This window comes from Chiloscyllium punctatum, chromosome 11, assembly GCF_047496795.1.
Source record: "Chiloscyllium punctatum isolate Juve2018m chromosome 11, sChiPun1.3, whole genome shotgun sequence".
NCBI lineage: Eukaryota > Metazoa > Chordata > Chondrichthyes > Orectolobiformes > Hemiscylliidae > Chiloscyllium > Chiloscyllium punctatum.
In genome coordinates, this window is record NC_092749.1 from 22,910,015 (window position 1) to 22,930,981 (window position 20,967).

General features: G+C 42.4%; 1 protein-coding gene across 1 annotated transcript in view; it reads left to right on the forward strand.

The window, feature by feature from the left end:
- Positions 1-20,967, forward strand: part of pld5 (phospholipase D family member 5) — a 101,924-nt gene that overhangs the window by 40,156 nt on the left and 40,801 nt on the right. Inside the window, exons 6-7 of the mRNA XM_072580493.1 lie at positions 12,762-12,959; positions 13,397-13,536. Coding sequence (XP_072436594.1) covers positions 12,762-12,959; positions 13,397-13,536 — 338 coding nt within the window. The remainder of the gene's footprint in view (positions 1-12,761; positions 12,960-13,396; positions 13,537-20,967) is intronic.

The following is a 20,967-nucleotide window of genomic DNA, read 5'->3' on the forward strand; positions in this document are numbered from 1 at the left end:
TGTGCTGTAATTTTCTTCGTTATTTGTTCTCTATTGTATTTACTGTTGGGAGGCCTGTACACCCTTTAAGTAACAACTTATTTCTTTAATATTCCTTGTCTCACCGAAACCAATTCTCCATTCTCATCTCCTGAATGAATGTCATCTCTAACTGTTGCACAAATGCCATCCTTGATTAACAGTACCACCCCCTATTTATACATTCTTCTAGAATGTTGTATAAAATTCAGGACCTAATCCTTGTCCTCCTGCTACCACATCAATAGACAATAGATAATAGACAATAGATGCAGGAGTAGGCCATTCTGCCCTTCGAGCCTGCACCGCCATTCAATATGATCATGGCTGATCATTCCTAATTAGTATCCTGTTCCAGCCTTATCTCCATACCCCTTGACTCCACTATCTTTAAGAGCTCTATCCAATTCTTTCTTAAAAGAATCCAGAGACTGGGCCTCCACTGCCCTCTGGGGCAGAGCATTCCACACAGCCACCACTCTCTGTGTGAAGTAGTTTCTCCTCATCTCTGTCCTAAATGGTCTACCCCGTATTTTTAAGTTGTGTCCTCTGGTTCGGCACTCCCCCATCAACGGAAATATGTTCCCTCCTGCCAGAGTGTCCAATCCTTTCATAAGCCTATACGTTTCAATCAGATCCCCTCTCAGTCTTCTAAACTCAAGGGTATACAAGCCCAGTCGCTTCAGTCTTTCCGTGTAAGGCAATCCTGCCATTCCAGGAATTGACCTCGTGAACCTACGCTGCACTCCCTCAATAGCCAGAATGTCTTTCCTCAAATTTGGAGACCAGAACTGTACACAGTACTCCAGGTGTGGTCTCACCAGGGCCCTGTACAGCTGCAGAAGCACCTCTTTGCTTCTATACTCAATCCCTCTTGTTACGAAGGCCAGCATGCTATTAGCCTTCTTCACGACCTGCTGTACCTGCATGCTTGCCTTCATTGACTGGTGTACAAGAACACCCAGATCTCTCTGAACAGCCCCTTTACCTAATTTGATACCATTGAGGTAGTAATCTGCCTTCCTGTTCTTGCCACCAAAGTGGATAACCAGACATTTATCCACATTAAACTGCATCTGCCATGCATCTGCCCACTCACCTAACTTGTCCAGGTCACCCTGTAATCCCCTAACATCCTCATCACATTTCACCCTACCACCTAGCTTTGTGTCATCAGCAAATTTGCTAATGTTATTGCTGATACCATCTTCTATATCATTTACATATATTGTAAAAAGCTGCGGTCCCAGCACGGATCCCTGCGGTACCCCACTGGTCACTGCCTGCCATTTCGAAATGGAGCCGTTAATCACTACCCTTTGTTTCCTATTAGCCAACCAATTCTCTATCCAATCTAGTACTTTGCCCCCAATCCCGTGCGCCCTAATTTTACTCACTAACCTCTTGTGTGGGACTTTATCAAAAGCTTTCTGAAAGTCCAGGTACACTACATCCACTGGATCTCCCTCGTCCATCTTCCGAGTTACATCCTCAAAAAATTCAAGAAGATTAGTCAAGCATGATTTCCCCTTCATAAATCCATGCTGACTCTGTCCTATCCTGTTACTATTATCCAGATGTGCCGTAATTTCATCCTTTATAATAGACTCCAGCATCTTTCCCACCACTGAGGTCAGACTAACTGGTCTATAATTTCCTGCTTTCTCCCGCCCACCCTTCTTAAAAAGTGGCACAACATTAGCCGCCCTCCAATCCTCAGGAACCAACCCCGATTCTATTGAACTCTGGAAAATAATCACCAGCGCATCCACGATTTCCCGAGCCACCTCCTTCAGTACCCTGGGATGCAGGCCATCAGGTCCCGGAGACTTATCAACCTTCAGACCTAACAGTCTCTCCAACACCAAATCCTGGCAAATAGAAATTCCCTTAAGTTCAGGTCCTTCAGCCACTGTTACCTCAGGGAGATTGCTTGTGTCTTCCCCAGTGAACACAGATCTGAAGTACCCATTTAATTCCTCTGCCATTTCTTCGTTCCCAGTAATATATTCCCCTGCTTCTGTCTTCAAGGGCCCAATTTTTGTCCTAACCATTTTTTTGCCTTGGACATACCTAAAAAAGCTTTTACTATCCTCCTTTATATTCTTGGCCAGTTTACCTTCGTACCTCATTTTTTCTCTGCGTATTTCCTTCTTACTAATCCTCTGTTGTTCTTTAAAAGCTTCCCAGTCCTCCGTTTTCCCGCTTATCTTCGCTAAGTTATACTTTTTCTCTTTTAACCTTATATGTTTCTTTACTTCCCTTGTCAGCCACGGCCGCCCATGTCTCCTCCTGGGATCTTTCTTCCTTTTAGGAATGAACTGATCCTGCATCTTCTGCATTATACACAGAAATATCTGCCATTGTTCCTCCACGGTCTTCCCTGTTAAGGTATTAAACCATTGAACTTTGGCCAGTTGCTCCCTCATAGCTCCATATTTCCCTTTATTCAACTGAAATATTGTCACTTCAGATTGTACCCACTCCCTCTCAAATTGCAGATTGAAGCTTATTGTATTATGGTCACTACTTCCCAATGGCTCCTTCACTTCGAGGTCACTGACCAATTCTGGTTCGTTACACAATACCAGATCCAGAATCGCCTTATCCCTGGTCGGCTCCAGCACCAGCTGCACTAAAAATCCATCTCTGAGGCACTCCACAAAGTCTCTTTCTTGAGGCCCGATACCATCCTGATTCTCCCAGTCTACCTGCATGTTAAAATCCCCCATAACAACTGTAGTAACATCTTTGCGACAAGCCAATTTCAGCTCCTGATTCAACTTACCTCCAACATCCAGACTACTGTTTGGGGGCCTGTAGATGACTCCCATGAGGGTCTTTTTACCCTTAGTGTTTCGAAGCTCTATCCACACTGACTCTACATCCCCTGACTCTAGGTCCGCCCGCGCAAGGGACTGAATATCCTCCCTTACCAACAAGGCCACCCCACCCCCTCTGCCCGTCAGTCTATCCTTACGATAACACATGTAGCCTTGAATATTCATTTCCCAGGCCCTGTCCCCATGAAGCCACGTCTCAGTTATCCCCACAATATCGTATCTGCCAATTTCCAAAAGAGCCTCAAGCTCATCCACCTTGTGTCTAATGCTTCGTGCATTCATATATAGAATTTTTAATTTGTTACTGCTCTCACCCTTCCCCTCAACCCTTATTTCACTCAACTTTACAGCATGATGCCTTTTCCAGTTTTCTGCCTCCTTGATACAGTTGTCTTTCTTGACTTCTCTTGTTCTAACTACCCCTTCAATTTCCTTTTTAAACATCCAGCTTGTCCCCTCCCCCCCGCTACTTAGTTTAAATGTAGCGGTGTTGCAGCAGAAAACCTGCCTGCCAGAATGCCGATCCCTGTTCTATTAAGGTGCAAGCCATCTCTCTTGTAGAATTTATGGTTACCATAAAATATACCCCAGTGATCCAAGAACTTGAAACCTTGCTTCCTGCACCAGTTCCCCAACCACACGTTCAAGTCCATTATCTCCCGGTTTCTGGCGACACTAGCCCGAGGAACTGGAAGCAAACTGGAGATAACCACCTTGGACGTCCTGCTTTTTAGCCTTCTTCCTAGTTCTGCGAAGTCTCGCTGTAGTATGTTCCTCCTCTTCATCCCGACATCATTTGTGCCGACGTGTACCACCACCTCGGGCTCTTCACCCTCGTCCTTGAGGATGTCCTGCACTCTGTCCGCGATGTCTTTCACTCTAGCACCAGGAAAGCAACACACCATCCTTAAATCCCGTCTGCTGCCACAAAAACCCCGGTCAGTTCCTCTCACGATGGAGTCCCCTATTACCACGGCTCTATGTGATGTCCGACTCTTCCGCTCTGCTTCTGCGGCAACTTTTGATGGACAAACATGGCCGCCTTGCGAACTGGTAGTGTCCTTGTAATGATGATCAGATCATTACTATTTCCCTCAATGTGCACCCAGCAATTTGTTGACTGTGTTAGTTTTGTTTTTTGGTATCTTTGAAAGTCTTCATAGAATCATAGAATCCCTACCGTGTGGCAACAGGGCATTTTGCCCAACAAGTCCACACCAACCCTCTGAGGAGTAACCCATCCAGACCCATTCCCCTACCCTACGTTTACCCCTGACTGATCAACAACACATTCACCACACTCTGGCTGAAGAAATTCCTCATCATCTCAGTTTGAAATTGTTGTCCCTTCATTCTGAGACTGTGCCCTCTGGTCCCAGTCTCTCCTACTGGTGGAAACATCTTCTCTACATCTCTACCCAAGCATCTCATTGTTCTGTTGTTTCAATTAGAACTCCCCTCATCCTTCTAAACTCCACTGAGAACAGACCCAGAGTCCTCAACTGTGGGTTGTTTTGACCTGGATGGTGTCAAGCTTCTTGAGTATCCAGGCAAGTGAGGAGTATTCCATCACACTCCAGACTAGTGCCTTGTAGACAGTGGTCAGGCCTTCACTGAAAAGGATTCTCCGTTCTGACGTTCCACACTGGATTCAAAACGTTAACTCTATTTCTCTCTTCACAAACGCTGCCAGACCTGCTCTTCAACGTTCTCTTTATGTAATTCAGATTTCCAGTATCCACAGTATTTTGCAAGACTGAGGTGAATTGACACTCTTTTCTGTAACACAGAGGAGGGGCTCAGAGGGCTGTGGATGCCTGACCGGTGCTCGGTTTGGGACATCTCCTCGGGGACGAAGGAGAATGCAGTGGTCTTTGCCTTTCTAGTTACCAGTGATCCAGATAGAATTGGGAAAGAGGTTCTGTATTCAGAACAGGAGGATGGTGTCAAGCCTCTTGAGTATTTTTGAAGTTGTACCCAGGTTGATTAGACTAACCTACACATCCCTGAACACGGGCAATTTAGCATGGCCAATTCACTTGCACGTCTTTGGAATGTAGGAGGAAACCGGAGCAAACCCATGCAGACACTGGGAGAATGCAAACTCCGCACAGTCACTGAGGCTGGAATTGAACCTGGGTCTCTGACGCTGTGAGGCAGCAATGCTAACCACTGAGCCACCATTCCAGCCTTGGGATATTCCTAGGTTTTTTCTTTCTGTTCCTTCTAGCTGTTCTCTGACCTGATTTCCCATATTATTTCGCTGTCTCATCCTGTGTCAAAGAGACAGCACATCTTGCCACATTTGATCCCTTGGCCCTGGCCATTTAGTTTAAAACTCTCTCCGGTTCTCTACTTATACAGTTTATAAGAACACTGAACCCAGCAATGTTGGAACGTAGTCTGTCCCAAGAGAACAGCCCTAACTTCCCACAGCACTACTGCTAGTGTCCCGTAAACTACACAGCAGGCCAGGCAGCATCCGAGGAGCAGGAATATCGAGGCTTCCTGAAGAAGGGCTTATGCCTGAGACGTCGATTCTCCTGCTCCTCAGATGCTGCCTGGCCTGCTGTGTTTTTCCAGCATCACATTTTTCAACTCTGGTCTCCAGCATTTGCAGTCCTCACTTTCTCCCATAAACTACAGCCCACTTCTTCCATTCTAGTCTTTGAACCCCATATTAATTTTTCTGAATTTTATACGCCAATTTGAATTTGGCTCAGGTAATAATCTAGAGTCTATAACCTCCCTGAGATTCTGCTTTTTAATTTAGCTGAGTTCCTCATACTCTGTATTCAGAACCTCTTTCCTAGTTCTGTCCAGATGACTAGTAAGTAGAAAGTCAAAGACCACTGCATTCCACTTCGCCCCCTGAGGAGATGTCCCAAACCGGGCACCGGTCAGGCATCACAGCCCTCTGAGCCCCTTCTCTGTGTTACAGAAAAGAGTGTCAATTCACCTCAGTCTTCTAAAATAAAGCAAAATACTGTGGATGCTGGAAATCTGGAACATGTAGAGAGAACGTCGAAGAAATTCAGCAGCATTTGTGAAGAGAGATATAGAGTTAACGTTTGGAACCCAGTGTGGAACTTCAGAACGGAGAATCCTTTGCAGTGAAGGCCTGACCACTATCTACAAGGCACTAGTCTGGAGTGTGATGGAATACTCCTCACTTGCCTGGATGGTGCAACTTCAAAAATACTCAAGAAGCTTGACACCATCCAGGTCAAAACAACTGTCAGTTGTAGACTCTAGGTCTGTTCTCAGTGGAGTTTAGAAGGATGAGGGGAATTTTAGTTGAAACAACAGAACAATGAGATGCTTGGGTAGAGTGAATGTGGAGAAGATGTTTCCATCAGTAGGAGAGACTAGGACAAGAGGGCACAGTCTCAGAATGAAGGGACAACAATTTCAAACTGAGATGAGGAGGAATCTCTTCAGCCAGAGTGTGGTGAATGTGTTGTTGATGGCTGTGGAATCCAAGTCATTGAGTGTATTTAAGATAGAGATTGATACGTTCTTGAATAGTAAGGAGATCAAAGGATACTGGGAGAAGAATGGGGTTGAGAACTATGTCTGCTACAATCAAATGGTGGCACAGACCTGATGGGCTGAATGGCCAAATTCTGCTCCTGTATCTTATAATCTTAAAGCAGCAAATCATGTTGTGCAGTTATATCTACAGTGTGGTTAGGGAGTGAGTTCCAGCATTTTGACCCAGCAATGATTTTGTTTTCTGATCAGTATGGTGTATGACTTGGTGGCTGTGGTTCCCCTTGACTGTTATTCTTATCATTCTAAACAGCAGTGGTTGTAATTTTGGCTGTTACTTTCAAAGAAGTCTTGTAATGTGTGGGTATCTGATAAGGACGGATTGCACTCAACTATCTGATCAAGCTCTCTCTCTCCACTACCACACTCAGTGGCCTGGGTGAGTTGCTGCAGTGTACCCTATGGGCAGTACCTTCTGCTGCTTCTGTGCAGCACTGGTGGAGAGAGTGGATGTTTAAGGTGATGGAGAGGGTATTAATCAAATGTCCTGGATGGAGATTAGAATGGCATTCATAAAGGTAAGTGAAGAGTATTCCATCATACACAAATTTTACTCACTTATTTCAGAAGTTGATATTCCTAATATTACTCTTCTTGTAGCAATGCAGCATTATTGTTGTGAGGTGATTTACACTGTGAAATTTTAGCAAGCATTCATGATTCATTGGCTGAATGCTTTTGTTATTTGCGATGAGAAAAAGTCATAAAAAACTTTTTATGGCGAATGTGTTTTACAATCCCAGTCTAATATTACAGACTGGATCCCCCTTTTAACTCTGACCTGATGCTGCTGCGATTCCATCCATTGAATAATAATGAATGATTGTAAAAGTTTAAGTTGGACCCATGTATTGATAACTGGCTAAAACTGTGCAATTGCCATATTTCATATATCATTGGAAACTGGCCTGGCAAACTTAGATCAGTTAAGAAGCCTGACCTTTGGCAGAACAAAACAGTAGTTGGGAGGAGAACTTCTGGCAGCTGTAACTTTGGACCAAAAGTAAAATATTTTATCAATCAAAACCTACAAGTTCATAGATGGCCAAGTGTTTTTAAAGTGGAGAAGATGACGTGGTGATAATTGTAGTGATTGTAACAAGGTCAGCCAGGTGGATGACATAGAATATGAGTTCTCTGGTTGGGGCTGTTAACCTGCTCCAATCAGGGAGCCTTGGCTGACAGACATAAACAGGAGTGTCAGATGTTCTGTTCACTCTGAGAGCTGGCTCTGAGGGAGCTGGATCAGTGTCAAGGAATCTCCATGTGTATATAAAGGGGGACTTGGTGACAGGATACCGATCTCTGTGGAGTTATTTCAGAAATGTTACTAAGCTAGTAATCTAGAGGCTATTGTGTTCAAAGAAAGCACAAAACCATAAACTGCAGTTCATAGAAAACACGCACATACAATAGATCACTTTTATGGGAATACAATTGAATACAATCCAGAAATTCTCTTCAGGCGTCTCTGGCTGATGTAAAAATGAAAGGTTAAACTTCAATCTCTTTTAATTACATTCTCTGTCAATTGTTTCATGTTAACCACCTTAGACTGAATGACAAGTCTATTCCTGTGTTGATTTGAGTTCAAATCCCATCCTGGCAGCTGGTGGAGTATAAATTCAATTAATAAATCTGAAATTGAGGGTTTGTGTCAACAGCACATTGTTATAAAAACTGCCTGGTTCACTAATGCCCCTTTAGGGAGGGAACTCTGTCTAAGCCAGTCTGGCCTACATGTAACTCCAGACCTATAGAAATGTGACTGTCCCATAACTCCACTCTGAAATGGCCCTAGAGAGAGCATTCTCAGCCCCATTTTAATGCCTTGTCTGGGATATGGCACCCACAACAGTGCAGCATTTGATCAATGACTCACTAAAGAGTCAGCCTAGGTTATGTTTTCCAACCACTAAACTGGCTTCAAGAACAATACAATTATTAAACAACAGCATCTTGACTGGGGAAGTTATATAAGAATAAAAGAAATCCGAACGTGCAGGCCATTCAGTCTCTCAAACCTGACCCACCATTCTGTTAGCTCATGGCTGATCTGTCCTAGGCCTTAACTCCTTCTATGTGCCAACTCCTTGTGTGCTTAACTCATTAATATTAAATACGGTGGGTGACATGGTGGCTCAGTGGTTAGCACTGCTGCCTCACAGCACCGGGGACCCGGGTTTGTCTCCAGCCTCTGGTGACTGCCTATGTGGAGCTTGCATATTCTCCCTGTGTCCAAAGATGTGCAGATCAGGTGAATTGGCCATGCTAAATTGCCCATAGTGTTAGGTGTTTTAGTCAGATGGAAATGGGTCTGGAGGGTCAGTGTGGACTTGTTGGGCCAAAGGGCCTGTTTCTACACTGTTGGGAATCTAATCTAAAATACTTGGTGATCTCGCCTCCACAATTCTCTGGGGTTAAAAATTCTCGATATTCATTCCCCTCAGAAGAAATTCCTTTGCATTTCTGTTTTAAATGACTGTTTCTTTATTCTGTTAACTATGTTCCCTAGTTCTTTCATGGAAATATCTTCTCGACAGCTTCCCTGTCAAGCTCCCTCAGAATCTTGTGTATATCAATATGATCATTCCTCATTTTTCTAAACTCCCATGAATAAAAACCTAACCCGTTTACCATTCTTGACAAGTCAACCCATTCAGGAATCTGCCTAGTGAACGTTTTTTGAACTGCCCCAATGCCTGCCTTAAATGTTAAATTATTAAAGCAAATGAAAACTAGCGAACAGTTTGTCAAGTCGTTGACCTCCATCAGCACCTTTTCTCCTTATTATAAGTCATTATCACTTGAAATTTGGCATTCTTTCATTTGGCCTGATGAGTGCAAGAGAAAGACCTTTGGCAATGTGTCTCAACTTTCAGAAAGATAGCTTTTTAAATGTCCATATTATTTTGTTTCTGAGTTGCTCACAGCACTATATTTGAGAGTAATTTTAAATTCCTGCTGACTCCAGGCTAATCCTGGGGGCAGGTAGCCTTACTGTTAATACCCTGTTAATGTACAATATACCTTTTATCGAGCTAATACATTATTAGAATAAAGTTGATTCTGCATGCAGCGCATTTATCTACTGTCTTTCATTTGTAAAAATGCTTTTCTCTTGCTTTTGATTGTCAAACCTGCCAAAATTAAAATTCTGTATTCCTCACAGACTACACAGATCAATCTTTCAGTCAGCGAGACCATTCAGTCTGAGATGGTAACATGAATTGTGCTCATTTTTGTTTGCAAAGTATTTGAAGCAATTGACAGAGAATGTAATTAAATGAGATTGAAGCTTAACCTTTTCATTTTTATATAAGCTGCGGATATCTGAAGAGAATTTCTGGACTGTATCCAATTGCATTCCCATAAAAATGATCCATGTGTGTTCATGTTTACTATGAACCGCAGTTTATGGTTTTGTGTTTTTTTTTTGGAACACAAGGACATCTGAAATAGGAGCAGCAGTAAGTCATTTGGCTCCTTTTGAGCTTGCTCAGCTACTCAATAAGGTTGCAACTGATCTTACTTGAACTCCCCCTGCCTGCCTTATCCCCATATCTGTTAATTCCCTGAGTACCTAACAAATCCACTGCTCTGTTTATTGACTGTACTCAACAACTGAGCTTTCTGAGTTCAGTAAGAAACAAATTACAATTCCTTGAGACAGTAAATTTCTCCTCATCTCAGTTCTAAACAACTGACCACAGTGACCTAAATTCACCAGTCAGAGGACACATTTTCTCAGTGTCTACCCCTTCCAATCTCTAAGTATGTTTTATGTTTTACCCAGAAAGGAAAACTGGTGAATGAGTCCAGTTCAGCTTTCCTGACCAGTGAACGACATTTCCAAGTTATACAGTTTTTCGACTTTTTTTTATTGTTCTTCCCCTCTTGGTAGTTAGATTCACCGTAAATTCCAGAAAATATTGGATTTGTCTGTTCAGTCTCTCCCTGGAGGACAATCCCCACATTCCAGAAATAACTCCATTGAACCTTAGCTGCACTCCCTCTACAACAATTACATTGTCCCTTAGGTAAGGAGACCAAAACGGAATACTATACTCTAGGGTGGCCTCAATAATGCTCTGTATAATTGTAGTAAAACATTTTTTTTCTTATACATTTCCTAATTGCTTGCTGTACCTTTTATTCTTCATTCATTCATGGGATAAACATTTGTTGCATATCCCTGATTGCCCCTGAACTGAATGGTTTACTTGGCCACTTAAAAAGGTAGTCAAATGTCAACCACATTATTATAGATCTGATGTTAACTTTAGGTCAGATCAGTTAAGGATGGCAGATTTCCAAAATGACATTAGTGAACCAAGTGGGTTTTATAACAACAATAATTTATAGCTTTGTGATTATTCTTTTGAAACTAGCCGTATAATTTAATTCAAATAAAATATAAAACACATTTTCCCTATGTACCACAACAGGGATGGCACGATGGCTCAGTGTGCTAGGGACTTGGGTTCAATTCCAGCCTTGGTCGACTGTCTGTGTGGAGTTTGCATATTCTCGCTGTGTCTGCATGGGTTTCCTCCGGGTGCTCCGGTTCCCTCCCATAATTTAAAGATGTGCAGGTCAAGTGAATTGCCCACACTAAATTGCTCATAGGGTAGGGGCAAAATATAGGGTAGGGGAATGGGTCTGGGTGGGTTACTCTTCAAAGGGCTGGTGTGGACAGGTTGGGCCAAAGGGCTGTAGGGATTCTGATTCTAATTCTAATTTTAGCCCAAATGCTCAAGAGTACCAACCTGGCCATCTTGATTAATAGCGAAGTGACATTATCACGAGACCACTGCCTCTCCATGTTGGCTTTCTGTACCTCATGTACATAGACATTATAGTTCCTTTGAATAAGCACACTGCCTTACCCCCTCCATTCAAAAAACTTTCTATTTTTTTTTCACTTGGATATTATCATACTTGGCCACATTATATTCAATCTACTGTGTTATTGCCCATTAGCCCAGCTATCTAATCCTTCTGTGGTTGATTTGTGAGCTCTTCAATGTTTACTTTTCCATCCAACTTTGCAGTGTCACCAAAACTGAATATGTCCCACTCGGACCACTCACTGAAGTCATTTAATGTAGATTGTAAATAACTGACACTCAAATACCCCTCTTTGTGGCACTCGACCAGTTACAACTTCAAAAAATCCTGTTCATTCCTACTATTTTTTTCTGATCATTAACCAATCCTGACTCTATACTAACTATACCCTTGAACCCTGATCTTGTGTAATACGTCTTGTGTAGCATTTTAAATACTTTTAGAAAATCCAAACACGTGACATCCACTGGTTCCTCTTATCCAAACCATTCGTTAAATCCTCACAAACTAACAGACTTGTCAAACATGATTTTACTTTCAGAAATCCATTCTGACTCTGCTTGGTAATGTTAAGATTTTCTAAGTGTCTTGTCACAACTTTCTGGTGACACATTATATACTTTTGAAGATGTTTGTTCTTCAAAATATTTCAGTTTCTCTTGAAAGTGTATTCTTGGAAGGCAGACATTTTTGTGCTTACACGTGGTGGCTGTTTACTGTACGGGTTACTGTACATTTACAGTACTGTTACCTCTCAGTCAGAAAGTTTGTAGGTTGAAATCCCATTTTTAAAAAAAAACCTTCAGCTTAAAAATCGAGGCCCCGACACTTCACTGCAAGACAGGAAATGGAGACAGTCAGAGGTGCCATCTTTCATCTGAGATGTTAAACTGAGACAATGTCTGCTTTCTCAGTATGGGAGCACATCCCATGGCACTATTTTAAGAAGAGCAGATGAGATCTTCCCTGTGATCTGGTGAAAAGTTATCCAGCAATCAGTGACATAGAAAGCAGAGCATCTGGACATTATGCTTTTTTTTAAAGAGGTTGCTGTGCAAAAATTACCTAAGTATTTTCATAGACTACAACTGTGACTATATCACAAATGTGTTTGACTGTAAAACAGTTTAGGATGTCCTGACGTCACAAGATGTAGCGTATAAATACTCATCTGCCTACAACACATGGACTGCAGCTCACGACCATCTTCAATGCAACTAGGGGTGGGCAGTAAATGCTGACCAGCCAGTGATGCCAATGCCCAAGAAGTGAATAAAATAAATCTTTTTTTTTCTGAAGTATTGTCAATTCAAATACGCCTATGTTGGAGATTCTCCCATCTCTGAACCATCTTTACGTCTTGTTTAAGATATCCAGCCTTCTTAGCAATGCATAGACATGTCTCCTTGTGGTTGTAGAATATGTTATAGGAGAGAACAAGGTTGACAACTCCCATCTGCTGCTTTGCCTTGAACAGAATTCACTTCAATTCCACAGATGAAAGAGTTGGGTATCATCATGTACAACTGCAGCTGCCTCGGCTTAGACCTGCACAAAATCTTCTCTGTGTATTGGCAGCTGGAGTACCGAGATTCTCCACCTGAAATCTGGTCAAAGAAGCTCTTCGGTATTTCCAGCATGCATTCCCCCCTCAAACTACAGCTGAATGGGTTTGAAGCGGATGTCTATCTAGCTGTAAGTAATGTTTCATATTGGTACCTATTGTATTGCCAGCTTTGTCAGAGAATGGAGCAGATTTACACTTTATGAAACCCCTCATTAATTCTGGAAGTAAATATTAAGCAATAAGTGCATCTTGCTTAGTGATGATTGTGGGGTCTTCCTACTGGTCCTGGCAAACATTGCCTAATCAACACACAGTAGAGACATATATCCTTGAGTATGACAGATTGCAGCATATGGTAGAAAACATGAGCTACATGGGGTGCATTCAAACTGTAGAAGTGAGAGCATTCAGAGATGGTAACACTACTTTGATACTTCATTCCTGGCTAATGTACAAGCTGAAAGTAGCCTTGACCAGTGTTGAGAAAAGTAATGGAATACAGGCAATTAGCATTCTGACATAACCTTGCTTAATACTTGCTAATTCACATCTTCCGTCTCCATAGACCTCTCCTGAACATTTATGCCCCAGTGGCCGCACCAAAGATATCGATGCTGTTCTCAGGGTTATTGCCAATGCTCAGAAGTTCATAGACGTGGCTGTCATGGATTTTCTACCCCTTGTCAATCGCAGTAATGCTCAGAGGTCAGTATAACATACTCACTATCTGGTTTAACTTAGATATTTTAAGATTAGAAATATACCATTTAATTTTGGAGCCCAAAAGCTAGTTGATCAGAGTTCAAGACCAGCATGTTCCTGTGAGGATGAAAAGTAAGAATAACAAAAGATATTGAAAGTACAGTTAAAAAGAAAAAGGCATATGTAAGGTCTAGAAAACTAAAATCAAGCAAGGCCCTTGGGGAGTGTAATGAAAGCAGAAAAGAGAAACAGAAAGAGGTGTTACAATGGCCCAGTAATTAGTACTGCTGTCTCTCAGAACCAGAGTCCCGGGTTCGATTCCACTGTCTGTGAGGAGTTTGCACATTCTCCCATGTCTGCATGGATTTCCTTCGGGTGTTCCGGATTCCCCCCAGTCCAAAGATGTGCAGGTTAAGTGGATTGGCCATGCTAAATTGCCCATAGTGTCCAGGGTGCTGCAGCTGGGTGGATTAGCCATGGGAAATGCAAGGTTACAGGAATAGGGTAGGGGAGCAGGAGTGGGTGGTGTGCTTTTAGGAGGGTTGGTGCAAGCTCAATGGATGAAATGCTCTGCTTCCACATCATAATGAATCTACGATTCTAACCTAAACAAGAAATAAGGAGGGCTAGAAGGGGCCATTAAATATTCTTGGCAAGCATGATTGGCCCACTCAAGGACAAAGGAGGGAGTTTATGTTTGAAGCCAGAGGCAGTGGGTGAGGACCTTAATGAGTTCTTCACATCGATGTTCAGCAAGGAGAAGGACATGGATGATGGTAACATTAGAGAGGAGTATGTTGCTATTCTGGGGCTTGTCAGTATTAAGAAGGTGATTTTGGATGTGTTAAAGCATCAAAGAAGAGTCGCAGAGCCTGTTGGGAACTATCCTTGGATACTAAAGGAGGCAAGGGAGGAAATTGCTGGGGTCTTGACAGAGATCTTTGTATCTTCTTTAGCCCCAGGCGAGGTCTCAGGAGACTGGAGAAAAGGCAATGTCATTCCTTTGTTTAAGAAGGACAACAGGAATAATCCAGGAAATTATAGGATGATAAGCCTTCTATCAATGGGAGGGAAATTACTGGAGAGAATTCTCAGGCACAGGATTTACACTGATTTTGGAAAAAGAATGGATTTATTAGGGATTGTCACGCAAGCTTGATTGAGGTTTTTGATGAAGTGATCAAAGATGATTGAGCGTGGGGCAGTGGATGTTGTCTATATTGACTTGTCAATGCTTTTGTAAAGGTCTGGCTGGTCCAGTGGAATCTATGGTGAGTTGGCAAATTAGATACAAAATTGATTTGGTCATAGACAACAGTGTGTTTGTGGACGAGTGTTTTCCTGACTGGACGTCTGTGACAAGCCCTCGTGGTGTTCTGCAAGGATCCAGTGCTAGGGTTTCTGTTGTCTGTAATGTATATAAATGATTTCATTGAAAATGTAGGTGGTCTGATTATCAAGTTTATGGATGACACGAAAACTGGAGGATTTGTGGATAATAAAGTAGATTATCAAAGGGTACAGCAGCATGTAGATCAGTTGGAAAGCTGGGCAGAGAAATGGCAGATGGAATTTAAGTGTGGAACAAATGTGGGTGAGTGTGACCTGATACATTTTTGGGAGGTCAAATGCATGAGGAAAGTACATTGTAAATGGTAGGACCCTTTGGAGTATTGATATTCAGAGGGATCTTTGGGTACAAGTCCATAGCTCTCTGAAAGTGGCAATGCAAGTGAATAAAGTAGTAATGAGGTATATGGCATGCTTGCCTTCATTAATCAGGGCATTAGATATAAAAGTTGACAAGTCATGTTGCAGCTGTTAAGTTAGGCCACAATTGGAATACTGCATACAGTTCGGGTCGCCACATTATAGGAGGGATGTGGAGACTTTGGTGAGGGTGCAAAAGAGGTTAAGTAGGATGTCACTGGGATTGGAATATATTAGCTAATAAGGGGAACTGGAGGTGCTTGTTCACAGTTCCCGGAAGGTTGATAAGGCAAGTTTGAACAAACTTGGATTGTTTTCCTAGAACTTCAGAGGCTGAGGGATGATCTGATGGAAATTTCTAAAATTGAGAGGTGTGGATAATCAGAATCTCTCTTTCCCAGGGCGGAAATGTTAAATATTAAGAATGCTAGGTTTAAGGTGAGAGGTGGAAAATTTAAAGGAGATGTGTGAGGAAAGTATTTTATACAGAGTGTGGTAGATGCCTGGAATGCGTTGCCAGGGGAGGTGCTTGAAGCAAGTACAATGGCAACATTTAAGAGGCATTTAGGCAGACACACAAACAGCAGGGGCTAGGGGAATGTGGACCAGGCAGTGGGATTAATAGGCCGAAGGGCCTGTTTCAATGCTGTGCTGTTCTGTGTTTAAGTCCTCTATGGGTTTGCATTGGCTCTAAATGTCCCAGTTCAGCTCAGAGTAAACTGTAAAATTCTGATTTTGATTCACAGTCTGTGCTGAATTTGCTGCCAATACCACAGTTGCCAATCTAGAATAGAGAAGATTTACGGCAGCTAGACACCTTGCTCCCGATCTCTCTCTCTCTCAATCAAAATTGTGACTGTTTGGACAAGGGGATTGAACCTGATTGCAATGCCTGAGAGAAAATGGTAGATGAAGCAACCAGCATCCTACAGTCATACCCCACCCCATTTCCCTCAGCATCAGGTGATTCCTTCAATAGAGTACGGTGTCAGAACAGTGAGGTGCAGTGAGACATAAATACTGTTCACTTTACAAAACCAGTTACAATGAATTTACTACAAGTGTACTATACTGAGTAGGGTCTGTTTTTGTTAATGTGCATCAGGCACAATTTAGAAAACTGGCAACCTGAATGCAGATCGGTTTTGTAGCAGGGTTCAACAAATTAATGCAATTTACTGTTCATTGCCGGCCTGAAATTATTTAGTTAGTGCTGCAGGAGACTGGAAACAAATTAATTCTCATTATGATGGCAGTACACAGGAAGCCAAGATACTCAACGTCAAACTGCTTATCGATAAAAGAACTACATTAGTTAGAAATCAATTTGCAGAGATTATATCGAATTTGAGTAGTTTATGGCATAATGGTTAGATTCTTTTGATCTGCCCACATCCTTAATTCATCATTTTAAAAATAATTTTTATTATTCTTACTGCGTGAATGCTGAGACCCAGGGGCAGTTTGGCTATGCCGATGATGATGTAGTATGGCTGTGGGAGCTGTTATCAGTTAGTGGGCATAACATAGGAACTGATAATAGACGGTCTCCTTTCCTATTGGAAAGCTATCGTTGTTTATCTGAAGGACAGAATGAATCTCCACTTGAAAAGATAAGGTTTGATTAGGAATAGTCAGTAAGGCTTTGTCAGAGGGAGGTCATTCCCAAACAATTCAACTGAACTTTTTCAAGGTGATCAGGAGTATAGAGGAGGGTAGTGCAGTTAATGTGGTTTGTATGGATTTCAGCAAAGCCTTTGACGTGGTCCCACATGTTTCAGGCATAAGCCCTTCTTCAGGAATGAGGAAAGTGTGTCCAGCAGGCTAAGATAAATGGTAGGGAGGAGGGACTTGGGGGAGGGGCGTTGGAAATGCGATAGGTGGAGGGAGGTCAAGGTGAGGGTGATAGGCCGGAGTGGGGTGGGGACGGAGAGGTCAGGAAGAAGATTGCAGGTTAGGAAGGCAGCGCTGAGTTCGAGGGATTTGACTGAGACAAGGTGGGGGGAGGGGAAATGAGGAAACTGGAGAAATCTGAGTTCATCCCTTGTGGTTGGAGGGTTCCCAGGCGGAAGATGAGGCGCTCTTCCTCCAACTGTCGTGTTGCCATGGTCTGGCGATGGAGGAGTCCAAGGACCTGCATGTCCTTGGTGGAGTGGGAGGGGGAGTTGAAGTGTTGAGCTACGGGGTGGTTGGGTTGGTTGGTCTGGGTGTCCCAGAGGTGTTCTCTGAAACGTTCCGTAAGTAGGTGGCCTGTCTCCCCAATATAGAGGAGGCCACATCGGGTGCAGCCTTTTATCTTAGTCTGCTGGACACACTTTCCTCATTCCTGAAGAAGGGCTTATGCCCGAAACGTCGATTCTCCTGTTCCTTGAATGCTGCCTGACCTACTGCGCTTTTCCAGCAACACATTTTCAGCTAACATTGCTATAAATCTTGTTCCATTTTCTTGTATAATCATGGAATGAGACAGCTCAGAAGTTGGGCTGCTCTACCCATTGTGATTATGCTAACTCTTTTTGTAGCACTGTCCAATTAATTCCATTCCTCTACTCTTGCCTCTTAGTCCTCTAACTGATTTCCTTTCCATTTCTGCCTCCAACATGGAGTTGTTATCTTAATAAGTAGCCTATAACTTGGCTCCATCTCAAACACCTTCTGGAAATCCAAATCTATTGCAACCACTGCTTTCCCTTTTATCTTGCTCAGTAGCTCCTCAAAGAATTCTAACAAATTTATCAGACATGATCTCCCTTTTGTGAAGCTATCCTGACTCTGCTTGTCATGTACATTTCTAAATGCTTGGCTAATGCATTCTTTATGACAAACTAACATTTCTGAAAATAAAAATGTTCAACCAACGCCTATAGTTACCTGTTTCTTGGACTGGTGAGCAACAATATAAAATAAAGGAATTAATTTTAAAGGGAGTGCAGGAGCAGAAAGATTTGGACATATATGTGCACATATCATTGAAGGTGGCAGGTCAGCTGCAGAGAACATTAAATAAAGCTACAATGTTCTCAGCTTTATTAATTGGGGCATGGAATACAAGAGTAATGAGGTGATGTTGAACTTATTGCGTCAGGTCAAGTCATTAAAGTCCCAGCAAGACCATAGGCTGTTCACAGATTAGAGAGAGACAACTGATGGGGAGTTTAACCTGTTGGTCACCACACTTCAGGTGAGGGGGCAAGGTTGAGAAGTTGGGTCACTCATGGTGACCTCAGCTGGTGTGTGAGGAGGCCTGGCGGAGTTGTATCCCAGGCTGTTGAGGAAATATCCGGGTCCCCAGCAGTAATTCCCAAATCCTCTCTGGCCAGAGGACTGCTAACATTGTCCCATCATTAAAAGATGGAAGAAGGGTTAGACCAGAAATTACAGGCCAGTCAGTTTAACATCAATATGGAAGAATGATTTGGAGATGCTGGTGTTGAACTGGGGTGTACAAAGTTAAAAATCACAACACCAGGTTATAGTCCAACATGTTTACTTGGAAGCACTAGCTTTCGGAACACTGCTCCTTATCAGGTGGTTGTAGGGAAGAAGTTATTAAAATGAATTCTGAGACAGGATATATTTGCAATTGAAGAGACATGGCTAAGTCAGGGAAAGTCAGCATGGATTTGTTAAAGGTAGATCATGTTTGATAACTTTGAATTTTTGAGAAGGAAACCAGGAGTGTTAATAAGGGGAGGATATTTGATGTGGTGTACGTGAACTTTAGCAAGGCATTAATAGCTGATGGGATCCAAGACAAAGAGTTGCTGCAGCTACCCCTAGCCATTAATGACTGATAAACAAGGACAGCCACATCCCCTTGACACCTTAATAGCATCTCACCGCTTAAAAATATTCTGCCTTTCTGATTTTTTTTCTACTAAAGTGAATAACTTCATACTGAATGTGTGTCCATTTATCATGTTCTTGACTGTTGACTTGCCCAGCCCTCTTGAAGCCTCCTTATATCTTCCTCACGACTAACATTCCTCTCCGGTTTGGTGTCATCATAAAATTTGTGAGTGTTATAGTTGGTCCCCACACCCAAATTGTTTATAGAGATTGTGAACAACAATGGGTCTCTCACGGATCCTAGTGATACGTCATCAGTAATAGTCTACCATCCTGAGACTGACTCATTTATTCTGACTGTCTGTTTACAATCTTTTCAACAATTCTCAATCCTGGAGCTGTAGTGATGTCAACAACTGCTTCCTGGAATTGTGCCATGAAATCTGCAATCCCAGACCTGAGAGGGCAGACAGGACTTTGGCTTGATGCTATGTGAAAGACTGAGGGCAATAAGTGGTGGTGCCCAGTGACAATGGAGTGCCATGCATGGCAATGAGATCGAGAAAACTTCAATTCAATGTTTGACACAGATGAAAAGTGGGGGCTCACTGGAGCATGAGGATGTTGTCATAAAGAATTACATTGCTCTTATAACAGAGGCATCAACCTTGTAAATACATTTCTATTTTGAAATGTTGATATGATGCTGTAAAAACACACTTGATGTTTCTACAGGACTAATTGAATAACTTACAAAGAATTACATAAACATCATAAATAAATTTACTTATGTAAATAACTTACATGGGCACAATGGGACAAATGGCTTTATTCCTTCCACTTTTTTTCTGTAATACTGTGTTCATTTGCTGCTGATACACAAGCGACAATTTCTAGATTATTAAAAATATGGCAATGCATTTACATGATTGAGTAGAGTCAGGAGGTGAGTTAATTAATTTAGTATTCTTTGCCTCTGACCTGCTCTCATGACTATTATAATTGTCTTGAGTCCTGTACAATTTCTGGGTTAGTGGTAACATTCATGATGATGATGGAATGGTTTTCAGTGATGGTTACACCATTGAACATCAAGAGGTAGCAGTTAGATCATCTCTTATTCGAGCTAGATAGTCATTTGAGTGGCACAAATGTTATTTTGCCACATCTCAGCCCAAGCCTGGATATTGCCCTCACTCCCTAAAGCCTATCCACCAAGGTACAAGCCAGGAGTGTGATTGGACATTCCCCACCTGTCTGTATGAATGCAGCTCCACAAACACTCAAGAAACACAACACCATTCAGGACGAAGCAACTTCCTTGATTAGCACCACATCCCCAAACATCCACTCCCTCCACCACCAACACTCAGTAGCAGTTGTGTGTACTAGCTCGAAGATTCACTGCAGAAATTCACCAAAGATCCTTCGACAGTACCTTTCAAATCCTGATCATTTCCATCTAGAAGGACAGGGGATACAGATATATGGATGTAAGTTCCCCTCAAAGCCACTCACCATCCTGATTTGGAAATATATTGTCGTTGCTTCAGTGCCGCTGGGACAAAATCCTGGAATTCCCTCCTTTACAGCATTGTGGGTCTACCTACAACACATGTACTACAGCAGTTCAGGAATACAGCTCCCCATTACAGTCTCAATGACAGCTAGGGACGAGCAATAAAATGTTGGGTCAACTAGCGGTATCAATGTCCCAGAAATTACCAGGCTGGGAAAGGAAAAGAGTAGAGCTAAACCCAGGAGAGCTTAGAATCATTTTAGACTGGCTTCAGGAGATTGAAGTTTCTGCTTAAGGAGCAGTTTTCAATTGTGTTAAATGTAAAAGTACAAAGTTCTGTTCTTTTTAGTTTTAAGTAGAAATTGTGCTTGGTCAAAGTTACTTATTTGTTACAGTTGAAGTATGCAAGTTTTTCG